Source organism: Schistocerca serialis, chromosome 12, assembly GCF_023864345.2.
Source record: "Schistocerca serialis cubense isolate TAMUIC-IGC-003099 chromosome 12, iqSchSeri2.2, whole genome shotgun sequence".
Taxonomy (NCBI): Eukaryota; Metazoa; Arthropoda; class Insecta; order Orthoptera; family Acrididae; genus Schistocerca; species Schistocerca serialis.
In genome coordinates, this window is record NC_064649.1 from 39,093,585 (window position 1) to 39,112,729 (window position 19,145).

At 40.3% G+C, this 19,145-nt stretch overlaps 1 protein-coding gene across 1 annotated transcript in view; it reads left to right on the top strand.

The window, feature by feature from the left end:
• LOC126428404 (serine-rich adhesin for platelets-like) overlaps positions 1-19,145 on the top strand; it is a 290,438-nt gene that overhangs the window by 109,780 nt on the left and 161,513 nt on the right. Inside the window, exons 9-10 of the mRNA XM_050090325.1 lie at positions 5,249-6,113; positions 7,688-10,706. Coding sequence (XP_049946282.1) covers positions 5,249-6,113; positions 7,688-10,706 — 3,884 coding nt within the window. The remainder of the gene's footprint in view (positions 1-5,248; positions 6,114-7,687; positions 10,707-19,145) is intronic.

A 19,145-nucleotide genomic window follows, 5' to 3' on the forward strand; every position in this document is an offset into this window, starting at 1 on the left:
ATACAGCATTAGTAGTGTCCTGCTTGACACAGTCATGTCGTTTAAATGTATGGGCATAAATTTGCAAGCAATATGAATGGAACAACCATGTGAGGATTATGGTAGGGAAGGTGAATGGGCAACTTCAGATTATTGGGAGGATTCTAGGAATGTGTGGTTCATCTGTAAAGGAGACCACATATAGGATGCTGTATTCTATCCTGTTTTCTCATTTGATGTCTTGAGTCTCTTTGGCATAGCAGTGGAGAAGTTGACAGATCAGTAGTCTGTGCATCATCAGTTTCATCACCTACTATCAAATTATGATACTTCTTACAACCAGAGTTGTTTTATGAATGTTTGTATGCTTCACTACATTATTTTCTGTTATTTGTTACTCATATGAGCACTCAACCACAAACAAATATGGATCAATATCAGAATCATCAACTTCTCCTTCTGAACAGCAATTGTTGATTTATTTTTTCAAGGTATTGAAAAAGTCTCTTTCATCGAAATTTGCCACTTCAAAACTATGTAGAGCACATGCAGTATGGCTCTCAACACAGAGCAGTAACATACAAAGTGCTGTTTTGGAGCACAGATTGTGCAGAATTCAAACACCACACAGTAGCATAGTGCAGAGACCCTCCTTCATTCAGTCTACACTGTTATTGACGGAGGACTGGAAGAGCATTGGTAGCTATGAATTTTTATGCACTGCATGAACGAGACTCAGTTGCTGTACATCTGACTAACTGCTACACCACGAGGCCTACTTGTGTTCCGCCCACAATGTGTTAAATAGTGATTCATCAGGCTTCTTTTCCTATGACTCTTCCTCCTCCTTGCAAGACTAAGGCAAAATGAGAGTTGTGACTTCATGCGATATTCCCATGCATTGCTGCTGGCATTTCTGAGCTGTCTTTGTTGAAGGCTTGTGCAGCAGCTTTTACCAGGGATATCAAAGACCCTCCATTCCTTCAGTGTTTTAATTTTTTTTTTAATGTCTGTATCTCAAAATCTTCTTCTCATGTATGGGAAAAGACATTCAGCTATCATCAAATATCTTTTTCTGGCATGATCCTATCTGGACAATAAAGAATACCCTATGTGTCAGATCGTGTCAGAATTGCAGAAAAATAGAACATATTGAATATCTTGGTAAGGAAATAAGTAGATAACAATTCCTACATTAGTTTATGTAACACTTATGTTAGTGGCTTCTGCTGATGAATGCCTGAATAATGTGTGCAGGGAGAAGTAGAAACACATCTCTTTGAGATAGTGTTAGTTCACTACATGGTCTGTAGTAATTTAAGGTTTCACTCACTTTGTTTGTCAGTGTCAGAGCTATTCTTATACGGCATTATTCTCCTTGGAACACTGTCATTGTTTTGTTTGGTGATTCTGACAAAAATCTTGTGTATTTTGTTAGCAGTTTACTAAGATGGAAGACCAAAACAAAACTTTATTTGTACCCCTCTGTTGATATTTCAGGATTGGTGATAGTTACCAATGTGTAAGGATTACTGTACAGACAATAGATACGATATTGGGATTAGCTGGCAAATCAGTGTGACAACTTCTGCAAAGCTTACTAGTCCATGCTTCTAGTAACTGCTTTGTTGTTTAACATAGAACTGTTTATTATTTATGAAATATGATCATGTAAGTTTTGATTCTGTTATTTATATTAAAAGTATGGAGTATGTTTTTAACATAAAAATACAGGGTGTGTGGTATGAACTTTTGACATTAATGGTATCAAATTAAAATTAAGTTGAAATGTGTATGCTTGAAACATCATTTCATTCAGTTATATTATTGTATAAGTCATAGATGTATATGTCCATTTCCTTTTCTTCCAGTTTTCTATCATATGGAGTATTTATAGGTTGTCATATATGATGAACATTTGGTTTGTGGGTTTGTTGGGTTTATTTTGTCCATAAATGGGGTATGAAAAATCAGTTTGTCTGATGTATGTAGAATTTGGTTCAGCCATTTCTGGTTCTCTTCTATGTGCTTGTGTTGCTAAACCTCCAAGGGGACTGGTTAATTAGCTTCAGCTGCTGTTAGTGGCAAAAGTGATTTTAGTATTTCTCTATAACATATTCTCTTTGCCTGAAGCAACCCCTCAGTAACATATAGTAATGAAATTATGGCTTTGCTTGTTGGTGACAGTGAAACCATTATATTAATCAGTGTTGTCTCTTTTTTACATAATGTAAAAGTAAACCTTTTTCAGAGTCACAGGTATGTTTGGCTCTGAGCCACTACTTTTAGGGGTGACTAGGCTGAATGATGACCTTTTATGAGGGTAAATAACTGCCTGTCAAATGAGAGAGAGAGAGAGGGGGGGGGGGGGGGGGGGACTCTGAAGAAGAAATGTATCTGAAAGCCAAGTAATTCACTAGCATGCCTACAAGCTTGTTTGCAACTCAGCACTTCTTCTGTTTAGTGATTAGTGATCCCTCCTCAGATAAACTTTTTAGTTTCACTACATGTCTTACGTGATAACAATTGCCAAATTTCAGTTATTTATTTGAAGGTTGTCTTTTATTCACTCATGACATAATCGTAAAGACATTTAACAATTACTGGATAAACAGTTTTGACTTTTGAAAAAGGTCATCCTAAGAACGATATGTCTAGTTACTATAAAGCACAGTTTGGCATCAGGACAGGGATTCATTTGGAAGTAGATATTCATTCTGTTGACAAGCTGTTTTTTGCAGTAATTGGATGAAATGATCTCAGAATGACTTTTATGTAAGGTTGAAATTGTTTATTCTTATAAAATGTATCAAGTAACCAAAATGGTAGCTTTCTTCACAGTAATTACAAAGAATTGTGTTTCCCTGAGACATTGTGTCTTCTAGTATGACATTTCTCAATGTGATGCTTTTGTACCGCTTGTATTTTTCATTAGCTGTTTTTAAATAATAGGAGGAGACAATAAATCATCATAGAATCTACAAAATCTACCACGTACCTGTCTACATGATGATAAATCAAGATTTTTTAACCTTTGTTTGTCTCCTACTTTTATCTGTTGACCATCCAACAGTGACCACTGGGTAATGAAAATGTGTAGTGCACAAACTTTAACGTGGTGTTCGGCCGTGATCGTAAACAAATGAGAATTTATGTTGCCAAAAGAAGATGGACAGTGCAGGGGAACAAGCACTGCATCTCTCTTCCAAGGGATAGCAGCTTACACACTCATTGTGTACTTTGCTGAAAGTAAAAGCTACACACAGTGATAGCAGTCACCAGTCCCTCCAGGTTCACAGGACTCGTACTCGAATCTGGTGTTGGACTGTGAGTAACCTCTTCACTCACTTCAAAGTAAGAAAATGAAACAACAACACAAAGCAAAGTGAAATACACAAATATTCACGAATGGCTACCACATTTGTTTACTGCAGTTATCAGTGCTATAAATGAGCTAGTGCAGGCCTGACCTCTATCAGTATAAGTAAATAAAAGTAGACAGTCAGTCAGTTGCATAACCTCTGCTGAAAGTATTTTTAACTTTTTCCCTTGAATGAGGAGTGGGTTTCTTTTGTACTTCAAGTATTGGTTAGACCTAAGGTGGTGTGCCTGATTATTTCTGTTGAGATGTTCAATCCATTTTCTTCTGTTGTCTTCATTTTTCTTTCTTACATTAAAATATGTTTAATTCCTCACTAATATCACTGTTCCTGTATTCTTTGTTACAGTCTTCACCCCCCAAGAAACCCATTTCAGCTGCTTTTATCTAATTTTCACATTGTTCTTTAACAATCCAAGACACACTTCCGTAGGGTAATTTGGGAATGGCTGTTACTTTATAAGACTTATTCTTGTTATTTTTTTGTGTCATGTTTCAAAAATATCTGTCAAATGTTCCGCACAGATACGACCCCAGAAAATGTTTTATTTTATTCTCCCGATATGGACAGAGAGCGGGGAACTTGACCATTTGAAATTCTTAGGACTGATGGTGGATGGAAGGCTTCCTTGGAACTAACACATTTAAGAGCTTGTGCAGAAACTGCTGCTGTCTTTGTTATAAGAATGATCTCAACAGCCTGTAACGCTGAAATGCATAGTCTTGCATTTACATTATCATCTCATATGCTGTTGTATTTTGGGGCAACTATGTGCATTCACCAGGAATACTCTTAGCCAGAAAAGGGCAGTGAGACTGATCCGCAGTGTCAGCTCTCGAATTTGGGAAGGCCCTCATGCATGTGTGTAAGAATTTTAACCTGCCGTCCCTGTATGTATATTCCGTAATGGATTTGTTGTTGACAGTATTGACTCATTCAGAAGAAACTGCCACGATCATTCAGGGATGATGGCTTTCTGTTTACAAAATGTTACAATTTACATGTGATGTGCCACGATAGAGAAAGGAACCTGTGACCACTGGGTACAGTGTCACAAGTTACCCCAAAAAAGTAGCACAACACACACACACACACACACACACACACACACACACACACAGAGCTTGTATCTGCCTTCTATGAGCTTCCATTGACAAGCGAGGTCATGACCATCATCTTGCATGGCAAGGTTGTGTGGTCTGCAGCGAATGTCCGAGGTAGGATGATGTTCTTGTGGAATAACTTTCCTGGTCAGCTGGTGTCTCCATGTGCAGGAAATCCAGGTGACCACTGCCCTTGCCTTCCAGATACACTTCACCTACTTTCGCTCTCACTACAGATCATGACTATCCTTCATCAGTTAGAGATGTAAAGGGAATAACACATCACTTTTTCAAAGTGATATGTTACCCCTCTTGGAAATGGGTAGATAAATAAATAAACAACAACGCAGGAAAAGATAGATCACTACTTACCATAAAGAAGACACACTGAGTTGCAGAAAGGCACAATTACAAGGCACTTACACAAAACTATTGGTCACAGCCTTCATCAGCAAAAGGGAAACAGAGAAACGCACACCTCACGTACACATGACCGCCAATTCTGGCAACTCAGGTTTGTGTATGTGAATGGTGCGTGTTTCTCTGTTTCTCTTTTGCTGTTGAAGGCTGTGGCCAAGTGTGTAAATGTCTTTTAATTGTGCCTGTCTGCAACTTAATGTGTCTTCTTTACAGTAGTTAGCAATATATTTTTTCCTACATTGTTGATATCCCTTCATGGAGTTCCCATTGTTTGTCTTAAAAATAAATAAATATTGTCATCATTTCATAAAGATAAGTTTATCTTTATTATATTTCAGTGTGTCCATATTAACAATTTTGTGACAGGTGCCGCTAGGTGTTCAGAAAAGACGAAGTCTGCCCATTTTGAAGGTGAGGAAGATGAAGAAGAGGCCGACGGAGAGGGGGAAGAAGAGGAAGATGAGCACCACAGACATTCGAGGAGTCGCATTGTGGCCGTGCGTAGGAAGAGGAGTGTCAGCAACTCGAGTTCGGGCAGCAGCTCAACATCTGTCACTTCGAGCAGCAGCCGGAGTAGCAGCAGCAGCAGCAGTAGGAGCAGTTCGAGCAGTAGTGACAGTTCCAGGAGCAATGGCAGCAGCAGCTCTTCTTCAGACGCTTCGGACAGCAGCAGTTCCAGCAGTAGCAGCACGAGTAGCAGCAGTTCGAGCTCCAGTAGCAGCTCCACCCCCAGCACGAGCAGCTCGAGCAGTTCAGAAGCACGTGCTGGCAGCAGTAGCAGCAGCAGCTGTGACCTGCCTGTGCCACATGTCAGCGACAGCGACGATGGTGACGAGTTGGCGGCCCTCACAGGTGACACCCGCCCTGCCCTCTTCCCATCCGGTTTGGGAGCTGAGGGCGAAGCCGATGAGGATGATACAGAAGATTCTGAATCTTCAGACGATGACTATGATGATGAAGATGATGAAAACGATGACGACAGTGAAAATGATGTAGACAATGAAAACGGCAATGAAAATCAAAATGGTGAAAACAATCAAAATGGTGAAGACAATCAGAATGGTGATGATGAGGACAGAGATGGAGAGGAGGACAGTGATGAGAGTGAAGTGTCATCAATTATGTCACCTAGTCGCATCAAGAAGGAGGCAGTCTCTGACGAAGATGAGTCAGAGGTGTGGGACCCGGAATCCCTGCGCGCGCTGAACGAGGCATTTGACAGCAAGGAAGGGTTTGTAATCATGTCTTACCGACCGTGTTAATGTCTTCCATAATTTTTTTTTTTTTTGTGCTTTCGTTTTAGAAGCCTCTCTTCCACTGTTGCTGTTTTATGAATAGTGTGGGCGTTATTCCATCTTTTATGGCTATAACAAATTTTCATTTGAAGTGGACTCGTTTCACTTTTTTTTTAAACCGAAGCTTTTTCAGTAGGCATTGTAACAATAGTGGTTCTGCCAACAAATGGCTTTAATGAAATCACAGACAGTTTCCACTTTTAAAATTTCTTTTATCCCTCACATTTTTTGGCTCCTACATTAGCTCTGTACATACTTCTACACAGGGACATTTGATTTTTAGCACACTGCACTGACACACAATATTTCCTCATTTGCACACACAAACACAGCAGTTGAAACAAAATGACCTAATGAAAAAATATTGTGCATGTCAGTGCATTGTGCTAAAACTTTTAATGCCTGCCTATAGAAGACCACATATAGATGACATAGAAGCCAAAAAAATATGAGTAATGAAAGTAATTTTAAACATGACAACTGTTTATGACCTTGGTAAACTGATTTGGAAGCAAAACTCCAATTGTTGCATATACCGCTTATGGTACTTTAAATAAAAGCAAAATGCTTCTGGTCCAACTCGACTTTATAACAGACACAAAATATGGAATGTCCTCCATATTACTTTTCCCAGTTTTTTGTTTGTAACATTTTTAAATTATATATTTCATCCTTACATCACATGCCTGCTATAATGCCGGCCGGAGTGGCCGAACGGTTCTAGGCGCTACAGTCTGGAACCACGCGACCGCTATGGTCGCAGGTTCAAATACTGCCTCGGGCATGGATGTGTGTGATTTCCTTAGGTTAGTTAGGTTTAAGTCGTTCTAAGTTCTAGCGGACTGATGACCTCAGAAGTTAAGTCCCATAGTGCTCAGAGCCATTTGAACCAACCTGCTATAATCATTAGTTTCGACATACTACAGAGTCATCATCAAATGATTTGAATACGTTATATGGTTGACAAATTACTGTGTAACAGGTTCATATTATCTGACAAAGCATCTGATGGTGAACTGGTAACAAATCATAACTGGTAAGTATACCATTTGTGCAGCCAGAAGATGAAATATGTAATAAAAATTTTTTACAAGATGGTCACTTGTGTTTCCTTAAGCCAGTGTGCCTGGTCTGTGTATTTTTATTTCTAGTCACCTTTTTTAACCACTTTGTTGCTACTTCACAGTCAGTACTGAGTCCTCCTTTTCCTTCAACATTGAGTCTTACAAGACAGTACTGCTGTGCATTTCACAAGGGACTGCGTTATAACAGAAACTGGCCACATGTTAAAGAATAATGGAAACAGCACTTAACAGTGTTATATAATATCAATTCTAAAATATTTTTATGCTTTCAGTACCATTTTCTAGTTTCTAATTTTTATCTATTTTTTGAGTGATTCTTTAACTGCATCCATCAGTTTATTCACATTATAAACTGTTGACTTTCAGTTGTTCAGATTTTTGAGAGTGTACACTTTAAAATTTACTTTTTGTTTGCAAAATTTTAGTGTGAAATTGGTCATCCTGCAAGAGCTGCCAGAACATATCAGAACCAGGAACAGTAATTTCAATAAGTCTGCAGAAAGACAGACATCGAAAGATGAGGCCTCAGTTGAGCTGAAACTTGAGCCCATTCTTTGTGCCCCGTCAACTTCAAAATCGTCTGTGTATGAGGGTGCTGGACCTTCCAGGAAGCAGACTCCGGGAACATCAAAGATAAGTGAGTCAAGTAATAGTGCACGCACGAGCACAGAAACAGAGAACTTGCCGGGTCCGTCGAAACCTTCTTTAGCAGCTGCTTCTGTAGCTGCCTCTCCCAGCACAGTGTGGCAACAGGCAGGCTCTTCGAAAGTGTGTAATAAATCTGAGCTGGTGGCTTCTGACAGTGGTTTGGGACATGGTAACAGTTCTGTAACTAACAAAGCATCAACCAGTGCTATCCCTCCGAGCCGTAATGCCCCAGCCAAAGCATCAACCAGTGCTATCCCTCCGAGCCACAATGCCACAGCTGTGGCTGTCGATCAGGAGAGAGCCTCTCTGTCAGAAAGGAATGAGTCGGTTCTCTTGCAGACCCAGAATGGAACAGTAGGCGATGCAGAAATTGGAGGCCAATTGAGGGACACAGTGGTAGGAATGGAAAATGAGTGTCCCATATCGCAAAGAAGAGGTGCTGAAGACACTTCGGAAGACAGCACACCTGTAAAAGGTCATGTGAGAGAAGAAATTGGTAATAATGCTGAACTCGAAAATTCAATTGTTCAGAACAAGCAACTGGAGGCACAACTTGCAGAAGTGCCTCTTCTGGATAAACATCCACCACAGACACTATCCTCCCAGCAAAAGCCCTCTGCTCTTACTCAAAAAGGAAATGCTTATCCTGAAATGTATGATATGTTTGCTGATGAACCACCAAGTGCATCAGTGGTTCAGAGTGCATGTAACAAAGAGAATAACAATTTGGAGCAACCAGGTGGAAGTGAGAAACAGGTCCGTAGGTACCAACTGAATGCACAAACATCCACTAGTAGTGAGAGAAAACCTTGCGCCAAGTCGGGGAACACTAGTTCTGCCCATGAAAATAGGAAAAGCGCCAACGAGTGTCTCGCCGAAGGCCTACCCCTCGGAAGCAGTGCAGCTCCAATGAATTTGGGGCTCTTTCACCGTGAAATGCCTGTACATTTTACATCTGACATTTCTGCAGTGAGCAGCTGGGAGGAGAAATTTCGTATTGCAGTGAGAAATGTGCAGGAGCTGAAAGCAAGAACCGAAGAGCGTCAGAAAAAATTGGCAGACGGAAACATTGATAAAGTGCCCGAAGCAGAAGGAGAAAAGAAAGAAGAAACAGTTACAAAAACTGCGGAGGAATCAAATTTGAATGCTGACTTCGTGAAAAAGTCACACAGTTTGTACTGGGATGAGAAGGATGACGAGAGTATACATTTCAGTTGGGGCCATGAACGTGAACATTCAAATACTGGAGCCCAGGTATCAGATTTTGACCAGACCACTCGAGAAGAGGGAGATAACTCGGCCTCCCGTCAGAAGGATGAGAACAGTTGGATTTCTTCTGAGTATGGAAATGGAAAGGCTGAGGGTAGTCATGCGGATGGCGACAGTCACTTTGGTAAAGTTTTTTGTAATACTGAAGTCAGTAGCACTCCTTCCGAAGTGATCAATTCCCTAGAGGAGAGAGACTTCGAGGTAGATCGGAGCTCTTGCCACGAAAATAGGGAGGCGTTGATCAGTCATGAGAGATCGCATGGTTCAACAGTACGAGAATACATTCCTCTTGAAAGGTGGAAAGAAAGTGAGAATGACCAAATAAAATTTGATGAACTAAATGAGAATGATGTCATCAGTAACTGTAGAAAAGAATACATCATTCATACAAAAGACACACAAAATACGACTAATAATCCTCCAGATTTGTCTGCAGCTGACAGTGGGTTACTGGAAGATGAAGTAAAACCTAGTTTGAGTGGTGGTGGTGGTGGTGGTGGTGGTGGTGGTGGTAGTGATTGTGATGAAGAGGAAGAAAAAACTCTTCAAGAAGTTGCGAATGTCACTGATGTATTTCGTAAATTAATAGAATGTAAAGACAGGGGAGAAATTACACTAGGTACTGAGTTAGAGCTGTTGGCTGCTGGAAGCCCACATTCGTCTGATGACGAGGAGATTTTACCTGATTGTTTTTCTGACAATCTCTTTAGCCTGCAACACATTCTCGAGAGAGAGGACACAGACGAAAAGTTGTCTAATGATGCCCTCTCGTCGCCTGCACAAAAGAGGGCTAGAGATTCTCAAGAAGCCACAGGTGCCCACACAGAGGACACTGCCATCGACTTCGAAGAGCAGGACAGTATCTCCTCTCCCAGGAAAAAGGCCCGCACGACTGAATCGAAGGCCGAAATGACTTTTAGTGGTAGTGGGGTTCTGGAGCCTAGTAGTGTCGATGGGGAGGAGCACAATAAGCCACAGTCTGCCACTCCGAGCAGTACCCATGGGGTCTCGACAGACAGTAAGGCTGACGGTTCGGGTGAAAAGAGTGGAGAGGCAGCTACCACCACTCGGCACGATGAACGCAGGAGAGAGAGGAGTCCAGACTCCTACAGGACCCAGGAGGAGAAACACAGGAAGAGCTCCCGCCACCACGATGACTCTGACAGGCAGAATCGGAGTGATGACAAGAGGAGGGAAAACAGAGATCGGCGGCGGGGAGAGGAACACAGACGTGACAGGAGGGAGAGAGAGCGGAGGAGCTGGCGGCGTGACAGCCGCAGCCGGAGTGGCAGTCCTGCGGACTACCTATCATCCAGGAAGCGCCGGGGTTCCGGGTCACCTGACCGCCGGCACAGAGGTGTGGAGGACATCCCGCTGCCTGCAGCCCTGCGGCAGCAGCGGAGGTCCCAATACAGGGCAGACGATGAGCCGCCGCCAGCCGCAGAGGCACGGGAGGGAAGGCAGAAGCGTTCCTCCACACTCTCCGCTGGTGTTGACCCGAAGCTGTCATCTGCTAATATTACACAGGTTGGTTTCTTATGTAACATGAATTATATTGTTCGTACAGTGCAGAATGCAGTTAACTGCATAATGAAATGGAGATGGTAGTTTTTAATTCATAAATATGTAATTGAGATTGTTCACAGGGTAAAATTGATTTTGATAGAGAGCTTTCTAAAAGTGAAAAATGGTGAATAATTATGTAAGTCCTAGTGGAGGTAAGCTAGACATAACTGTTCCAGTTTTTCTGCAGTCCATGTTCCACTACCATGCAGTGCTGTGTCAAAACATACATTCTCAGAAATTTCTTCCTCAAATTAAGGCTTATGTTTGATACTAGTAGACTTCTCTTAGCTAGGAATGTCCTTTTTGCCAGTGCTATTCTTCTTTTACTGCCCTCCAACCTCCATCCATCATTGGTTATTTTGCTGCCTAGGTAGCAGAATTCCTTAAATTCATCGACTTCGTTACAGTCAGTCCTGATGTTAAGTTTCATGGTGTTCTCATTTCTGTTTCTTCTCGTTACTTTTGTCTTTCTTCAATTCATTCTCAGGCCATATTCTGTGTCCATTAGACTGTTCATTCCATTGTGCATATCCTGTAATTCTTCACTTTCACCGAGGATACCAGTGTCGTCAGCAAATATTATCATCACTGTCCTTTCACTTAGAATTTTAATTCCACTCTTGAAACTTTCTTTTATTTCCATCATTGCTTGTTCAAGGCATGGATTGAAAAGTAGGAGTTAATGACTACATCCCTGTCTTACATCCTTTGTAATCTGAGCACTTCTTTCTTGATCTACCACTCTTATTATTCCCTCTTGGCTCTTATATGTGTTACATAATATCCTTCTCGCCTTATAACTTACCCCTATTTTCCACAGAATTTTGAACATCTTGCACCATTTGACATCGTTGAACACTTCTTCCAGATTGATAAATCCTGTGAACATGTCTTGATTTTTCTTTAGTCTTGCTTTCATTATCAGCTGCAACATCAGAACTGCCTCTCTGGTGCCTTTACCTGTCCTAAAGCCAAACTGATTGTCGTTTAGCACATCTGCATTATTCTTCTCAGCAACTTGGATGCATGAGCTGTAAGCCGATTGTATGATAATTCTTGCACTTTTCAGCTCTTGCAGTCTTCAGAATTGGGTGTGTAATATTTTTCTGAAAGTCAGATGGCATATCGCCAGAGTCACACGTTCTACACATTAATGTGAATTAGTCATTTTGTTGCCACTTCTCCCAACGATTTTAGAAATCGTTTTTGAATGTTATCTATTTCTGCTGCCGTATTTGATCTTAAGTTGTCTAATGGTCTTTTAAATTGTGATTTTCATAGTGGACCCCCATCTATTCTATATAGACTCCTGTTTCTTTCTCTATCACATCATTCAAGTCTTTCCCCTCACAGCGACCTTCAGTGTTCTCTTTCCACCATTGTGCTCTTAATGTTACATGCACTCATAATGTTACCACTCTTGCTTTTAATTTCACCAAAGGTTGCTTTGACTTTTCTGTATGCTGAGTCAGTCCTTCCAGCAATCATTTTTTTCCCGATTTCTTCACATTTCTCATGCAGCCATTTTGCCATTGCTTCCCTGCACTTCCTATTTATTACATTGTCAAGCGACTTGTAGTTCTGTATTCTTGTGTCTCCTTCAACATTTTTGTTCTTCTTTCTTTCATCAATCAACTGAAGTATTTCTTCTGTAACCCATAGTTTCTTCACAGCTTCTTTTTACTTGTGTTCTCAAGTATACCTCCTCCTCTTGTGATTCTTGAATGGAGTATTTGCTATTACTAGCTGAAATCTATTGCAGAACTCAGTTAGTCTTTCTCTTACCTCATTCCTAGTAGCAAGCCCATATTCCAACGGAATCCTGTCTTCAACTCATTCTGCTACAACCACATTCCAGTCCCCTCTGTCTATTAGATTTTCATCTCCTTTTATATACTGTATTGCCCTTTCAATATCCTCATATACTTTCCCTCTCTCTTCATCTTCAGCTTGAGACAGCAGCATGTATACCCAAATTATCTTTGATGGTGTTGGTTTGCTGTTGATTCTGATGAGAACAACCATATCACTGAACTGCTCACAGTAGCACACTCTCTGCCCTACCTTCCTTTTCATAACGAAACCTACTCCCCTCACACCATTTTCTGATGCTGTTGATATTACCCTATACGCATCTGACAGCAATCCTTATCTTCTTTCCGTTTCACTTCACTGAATCTGAGCATTTGCATTTCGCTTTCAGATTTTCTATCTTCTGTACCATGTTCAATCTGCTGACATTCCATGCCCCAATTTGTAGAACATTATCCTTTTGTTGGTTTTTCTCACAGCCACCTTCCCCATGGCAGTCCACTCCTGGAGATCTGAACTGGGGACTGTTCCAGAATCAATGGAGAGATTGTTATGACACTTTTTCAATTACAGGTGACGTGTCCTGTGGATACACATTATATGTTCTTAATGCAGTGGTTTCCATTGCCTTCTGCAGCCTCGTTCCATTGATTGTTGCTGACTCTTCTGCCTTTAGGGGCTCTTTCCCATCCCAATGGCAAGAGAGTGCCCTGAACCAATGTCCGCTCCTCCACCCTCTTTGAGAAGGCCGTTGGCAGAATGAGGGTGGCTTCTTATGCTGGAAGTCTTTGGCCGCTCATGCTGATGTTCTTTATTCAAAATCTAAGTGATGGCAGGGTTCGGACCTGGAACAGAGGATGTTTTGATTAGTAATCAGACACTACCCCTAGACAACAGGTCTCCTCCCATGGATAGCATATATAACATTATACAATGTGTGAAATCCTATAGTACCATAATGAAGTAGTAGCAGAAACTCTATTGTTAAACATGAGTAAGCTATGTAGGCAGCAACCATGTGAACCGAGTGCACTGTTGCTGCGTAAACCATGCTAGTGATAGACGCCTGTTCAGTAGTTTTATTTTTTATGCTGTTTCAATGAAATGACACTGTTTTTGCACCTGAGGGCTAAGGGAAAGGTTTCTTCTGAGAGGTGCAGAGTTAAGGAAAGCCGTTGGGCTGTGGAATGTAGACCAGGCAATACTGTTGTTGCACGGGGCAGTCAAATGAAATCCAGACAGATGGCAGAAAAGTAAGTAAACTGTTTATTACTTAAAAGGTAATTGCCATAACAGCTAATTCATTTATCCCACTGTGAGACAAGGCAGTCAATACCTTCATGGAAAAATGTCTGCAGTCTCCCGCAGAAACATAGTTGTACCCAGGTGTGCACCTCTTCTTCCAAACCAAATCAACTATCATGAATGTCGTTCTTCAGGCGTCCAAAAATGTGGCAATCCCATGGGGAGACATCATGATTGTATGGAGACTGTATAATAAGAGCCTCCCAGTGAAAGTTCCGCAGCTTAGTCAAAACAATAGCACACCAGCTCTGATGAAGTCACGATGAGCTTCTCCTTTGGCTGAAAGGCCCCTCTGCTCATTGACTACCTGGAACACAACACAACAATTAATGCACAGTGTTACTTGCACAATACTTTGGAAAAATCAAAGCACACCATCAAATTGAAACAACCAGAAATGTTGGCTAATGGCATCATTCTGTTGCAAGATAATGCCCACTCACACACTGACAAGGTTGTTTTGACTGCACTGCAGAAGTTTTGCTGGGAAGCCCTTACACATCCTCCATATGGTCCGAATCGCCTCTCATGCCATTTCCATGTTTATGGAGTCCTGAAGAAAGTAATTCGGGGCAGCTCTGTAGGCAAATGTAAACATTTTCCATGATGGCACTGACTGCCTTCTCTTGTAATGACATAAATGTATTAACAGTTATGATGATTACTTTTGAAGTAGTGGACAGTTTGCTTAACAATATAAGGAAAGAATAAGATTGTTACTTACTGTAAAAATAACACATTGAGTTGAAGATAGGTACAACAAAAAGACACATTAGCTTTCAGTCAAAGCCTTCATCAGAAAAGGAAAAAAAAAACACACACACACACACACAAAAACACACACACACACATTCATTCATTCATTCATTCATTTACACAAGCAAGCACACCTCATGCACAGATGACTGCCATCTTCGGCAGCTCAGCCGAAAGCTAGTGCATATGTGTCTTTTCATCGTACCCGTCTGCTATTAAATGTGTCATCTTTACCGTAAATACAATCTATCTTTTCCTTATGTTGTCGATATTCCAACCTGGAGTTACCATTCTTATAACAGTTTACTTACGTTTGTCCACCTGCCCTGGTTTCAGTTGACTGCCCCCTGTACATAAATGGACCAATGAAGACTGTAATGAATGGAAAGTTTGGAGGATGCCTTTATCCAGCAGTGGATATGGAGTCATTGATAATAACTTTATACATTGCATTGTGTATTAACAGTAAGGATTACATCTAAGAACATGGCACAGTAGTTAAGGCAGTGGGCTTGCATCATGAGATCGAATATCTGTTTGGGCATGCAGGTTTCAGTTTCCCTGCTTTCCCTAAATTGTTTTTAACGAATGCTGGCATAGTTCCTTTGAAATAGCTATAGCTGATTTCCTGTGCAATCGCAACTTTTATCTGTTATACACTAAACGCTAATAATCTTTCCTTCCTGTGTGAAGGTTACTTTTAGTTAGCACAAATACATTTTTAGTAATAGTATTGAAGTAATAGTATCTCTAGTTTTTGATGCAGTGAACATACATTTTTAGTGACAGTATTGCAGTAATTGTAGCTCTAGTTTCTGATGCAGTGAACATCATATAAGATTTTGCTAGGTCATATCAGTGTTGCCGTGATGCTGGCTAGTGGCTGTCCGATGTAGAAAGCAGTCATGTGCAATGGCTGCTTCTACATATTTCAGTGTAAATTTCACTGTTGAAAGAAAGAAAGAAAAATGAGTTATTGGTAATGTATACCAAATTATTTCATATGTTTTTTGGCTTTTTAAATACAAATATGAGATTTAAAATCACTTGATACATACAGTTTTTGAAATACAAGGAAGTTTGAGTGTTTTGATAAATACTGAAAATATTATGAACAGGGGCTTGCTCTGGTTTCCAATGTTCTAATGTCTTGGTGGAATCTTTCACCTTGTTTGTCACTAACTGCCTCTAGGTTTTCTGGTTAATAGTTAACGTGTGAATAGAAGTAGTGTAGTCTCAAAGGCATTCGGCATCCAGTGGTGTTAATATATCCTCAGAAGAGTTTTGACAACACATTGATATTTTTTCCCTTGTTTTTGCTAAGAAAGCTGTTCACTCACTCCACAAATGCTTCCACACAACCTGCTTATGTTTATTTAGCTAATTTTCTAATTACAAGTCATTTATCACTTTTCTCATATCACGTCCACTGAAAATTCTTTCCTTCAGTTTACCTTTACTCATTTTAGGATGCAGTTCTGTCAGATACTTAAAACCTCTGCCTTCCTTACCCATAGCTCACAATAAGTTTTTCATAAGTCCAAGCTTTATATGAAGTGGAGGAAGAAGTATAGTCTTAGGATCAACTAAGGATGTGTAAGGGGTGTGTGTGTGTGTGTGTGTGTGTGTGTGTGTGTGTGTGTGTGTGTGTGTGTGTGTGTGTGTACATCCACAAGGCTGTTTTCTACCAGTCTTTCTTAACAAAATGTCACTCTGTTGTTCTACTGTCCAACAGGGATAAAAAATGACAATACTGTGTAAACCACTTTTCTCTCAGACTCATATACTAGGTCTACAACTTTGCTTCTGCCGTTTTTTCTCGAAGTTCGAGACTTTATTGCAAAAAACTTTCAAAAAATTTAAGATTAAAAGTATTGGCCATCATTGGCCACTGCCTTCTCCTAGCTTTAGGGCAGCATATGAATCCTGCAGTGTATAATCTGGGCATCTTTTGAGGGTAGCCATAAATCAATCCAATTTTGCACTTGTTCATATGACCGCAAGTGCTAGTCAGCTAGGTGGTGTGTCATACATCGAGAAAGGTGGCAGTCAGAGGAAGGAATATCTGGATAATACAGCGGGTTGGGTAGAACTTCCCATTTCAACATTTCCAAGTATGTTTTGACGGGATTTTTGACATGGGGTCGTGCACTGTCATGCTGCAAAATCATTTTTTTCATGTCTATCACTGTAGTGTGGCCATTTGTCTTTTAGTGCTCAGCTCAAATACATCAATTGCTTTCGATAACAATCCCCTGTGATTGTTCCCATCGGTTGCAGTAGCATCGAAAGCTTTCTCTCTTTCACAACCATGCCGTCAAAATCACCATTCTTGAAGCATGGAAACCATTTTCTGCAAAGTTCTGTCACTAACAGATGTCTCATCGTAGGTCTTACCCAGCTTTTTATGAGCCTTAGCTGCAGAGTTCTTCATATCAAAGCAGAAAATTAAAACTTCCCGCAGATGACAATAATTGGGCTCATAAGTTGATGTATTCAGTCGAGAATAACTTTATGATGCAATCAAAAATCGACTAATATTTTGATGGTGTTACGTTCTCAAATGCCTAAGTTTACTGTATGACACTTATGACAAATGACTTGCACCACTACTTTCCCCATGCGAAACGGCGGAAGCAAAGTTGTAGACCTAATAGCTACAACCTTCAAATCCCCTCATACTCTCCACTTGACTTAATCAGACTTCATTCCACATAAAATTATTACAATATTACCATATTTCTCTTTCACTGAAACTAAATGAGCAGCTTCTATGGATGGTTTTTGACTCCTTTTACATTATATTTAGATGAATCAGGGGTCTACAGCTCATGGTCGAGTGGCTAGCATTGCTGGTTCCGGATCACAGGGTCCCAGTTTCGATTCCCGGCCAGGTTGGGGATTTTCTCGGACCTAGGATTGGGTGTTTGTGTTGTCCTCATCATCATACAGGAAGTGCCGAGACTGGAAAGATTTGGAACTTGTATGGGCACTGATGGCCATGATGTTGAGTGCCCCACAAACCATCATCATCATCATCATCATTTTGATGAATCAGGAAAGAGGCACCATTCTGTAGGGTCATGAACATCGATGGAAAATGGTCAGTAAATCAATAGAATTCAGTATTTGTCAGATTGGTCAGTTCAAGTCTTTTTTCCGTAAAGTCAACTTTATACCTGTCTCTTTATTTTTTTTAATTTTTATTTTATTTTATTTTTAAGATTTGTATGATATAGAAAAGGTTTGCACCCAGTAAAGTTATGTTTTATGTGGCAGATGGATTGAAAAATTAGAAAAAGCTATTGAGAAGGTTCTGAGCTATAACTTTATAAAAAGAAAGTGTAATTCTTGATTTCTATATTGGGTACGTGATCTAAGTGTTGTGAAGTCATTGAAATCATGACGACATATGATAAATCTCAAGGTAACTCAGACATACTCAGTTTCTTTTGGCTTCAGTTCTACAGAGCAGCATGCTTCTACTCAGAAGCGCGGATAGAGATGTAAAGTGAAACTGATTTCTACACAACTACATTTGTCTTCCACCCATCCTGTGTGTAACAGTGATGGTGTAATTTCAGCTCCCAGAGCCACTCCATCAATTCATCTTTATTCTACTAGACAAGTTGCTTCAAGGGCGGGGTTAATGTGATGTTTGGAAATGGCAGGAGGGAACTTTGCTGTTCAGCCACCTTGTGAAGATATCAGAGAAACCTTTGAGGCAATATTTCCTGAAAGTGTTCCTTCTGAGCTCACGCTTTCAAAGACAAAAGTCAAGATACTTAGTATATGATGCTTTAGCTCCATATTTTGAAAATCAGTTGGTAGATAATATTGGAGGAAGACATTTTTCTTGTTGTTTTGATGAAAGTGTGCATGCAACTTCAGAGAAAGGCATCAGACTGTAGTTAAATTTACTGGTCAGATTCCAAAGAAATGATTATGACATGACATCTGCAGACTTTCTTTGCTGGTAAAGCAACTGTTAATGACATTTACTTCAAGGTAAATGAAGCCTTGGAGAATGCCCAGTTTTCTCGTTCAGAGTTATTGGTGATAGGTTGTGGTGGGCCCAATGTTAACAGATCTGTGAATCATCTTAAGAATGGTTCTCTGGTCATGTTAGGAAGGAAATAGTTGATTAATGTTGGCACATGTAACGTACACCCATCCATAATACGTTCCAAAAAAGAATACAGGACTTTGGTTAAAAATGCTTTGGATGTGATCTTGTTGGTTTATAAAATACGTATCCTCTAGATTGCTGACATTAGCGCCTGCTGGAGAGCAACTTCCAGAACAATAATTCAGCTTTTGAAAAAAAACTTTCTTCAGTTCATACCCCAATACCAAATCAGGTTGATGAGTTCTTTGAAATACAAGAATATTATTATAAAAGGCAATGCTACCAAAGCAGAAATTATGTTTGCTTGTGCAAATCCTCGTATGTATTCAAGATTCACTAGTTTCAAACAATGGAAAATCCAGGATGGAATGTAACAGTATTGTGAAAAGGAAAGTTGC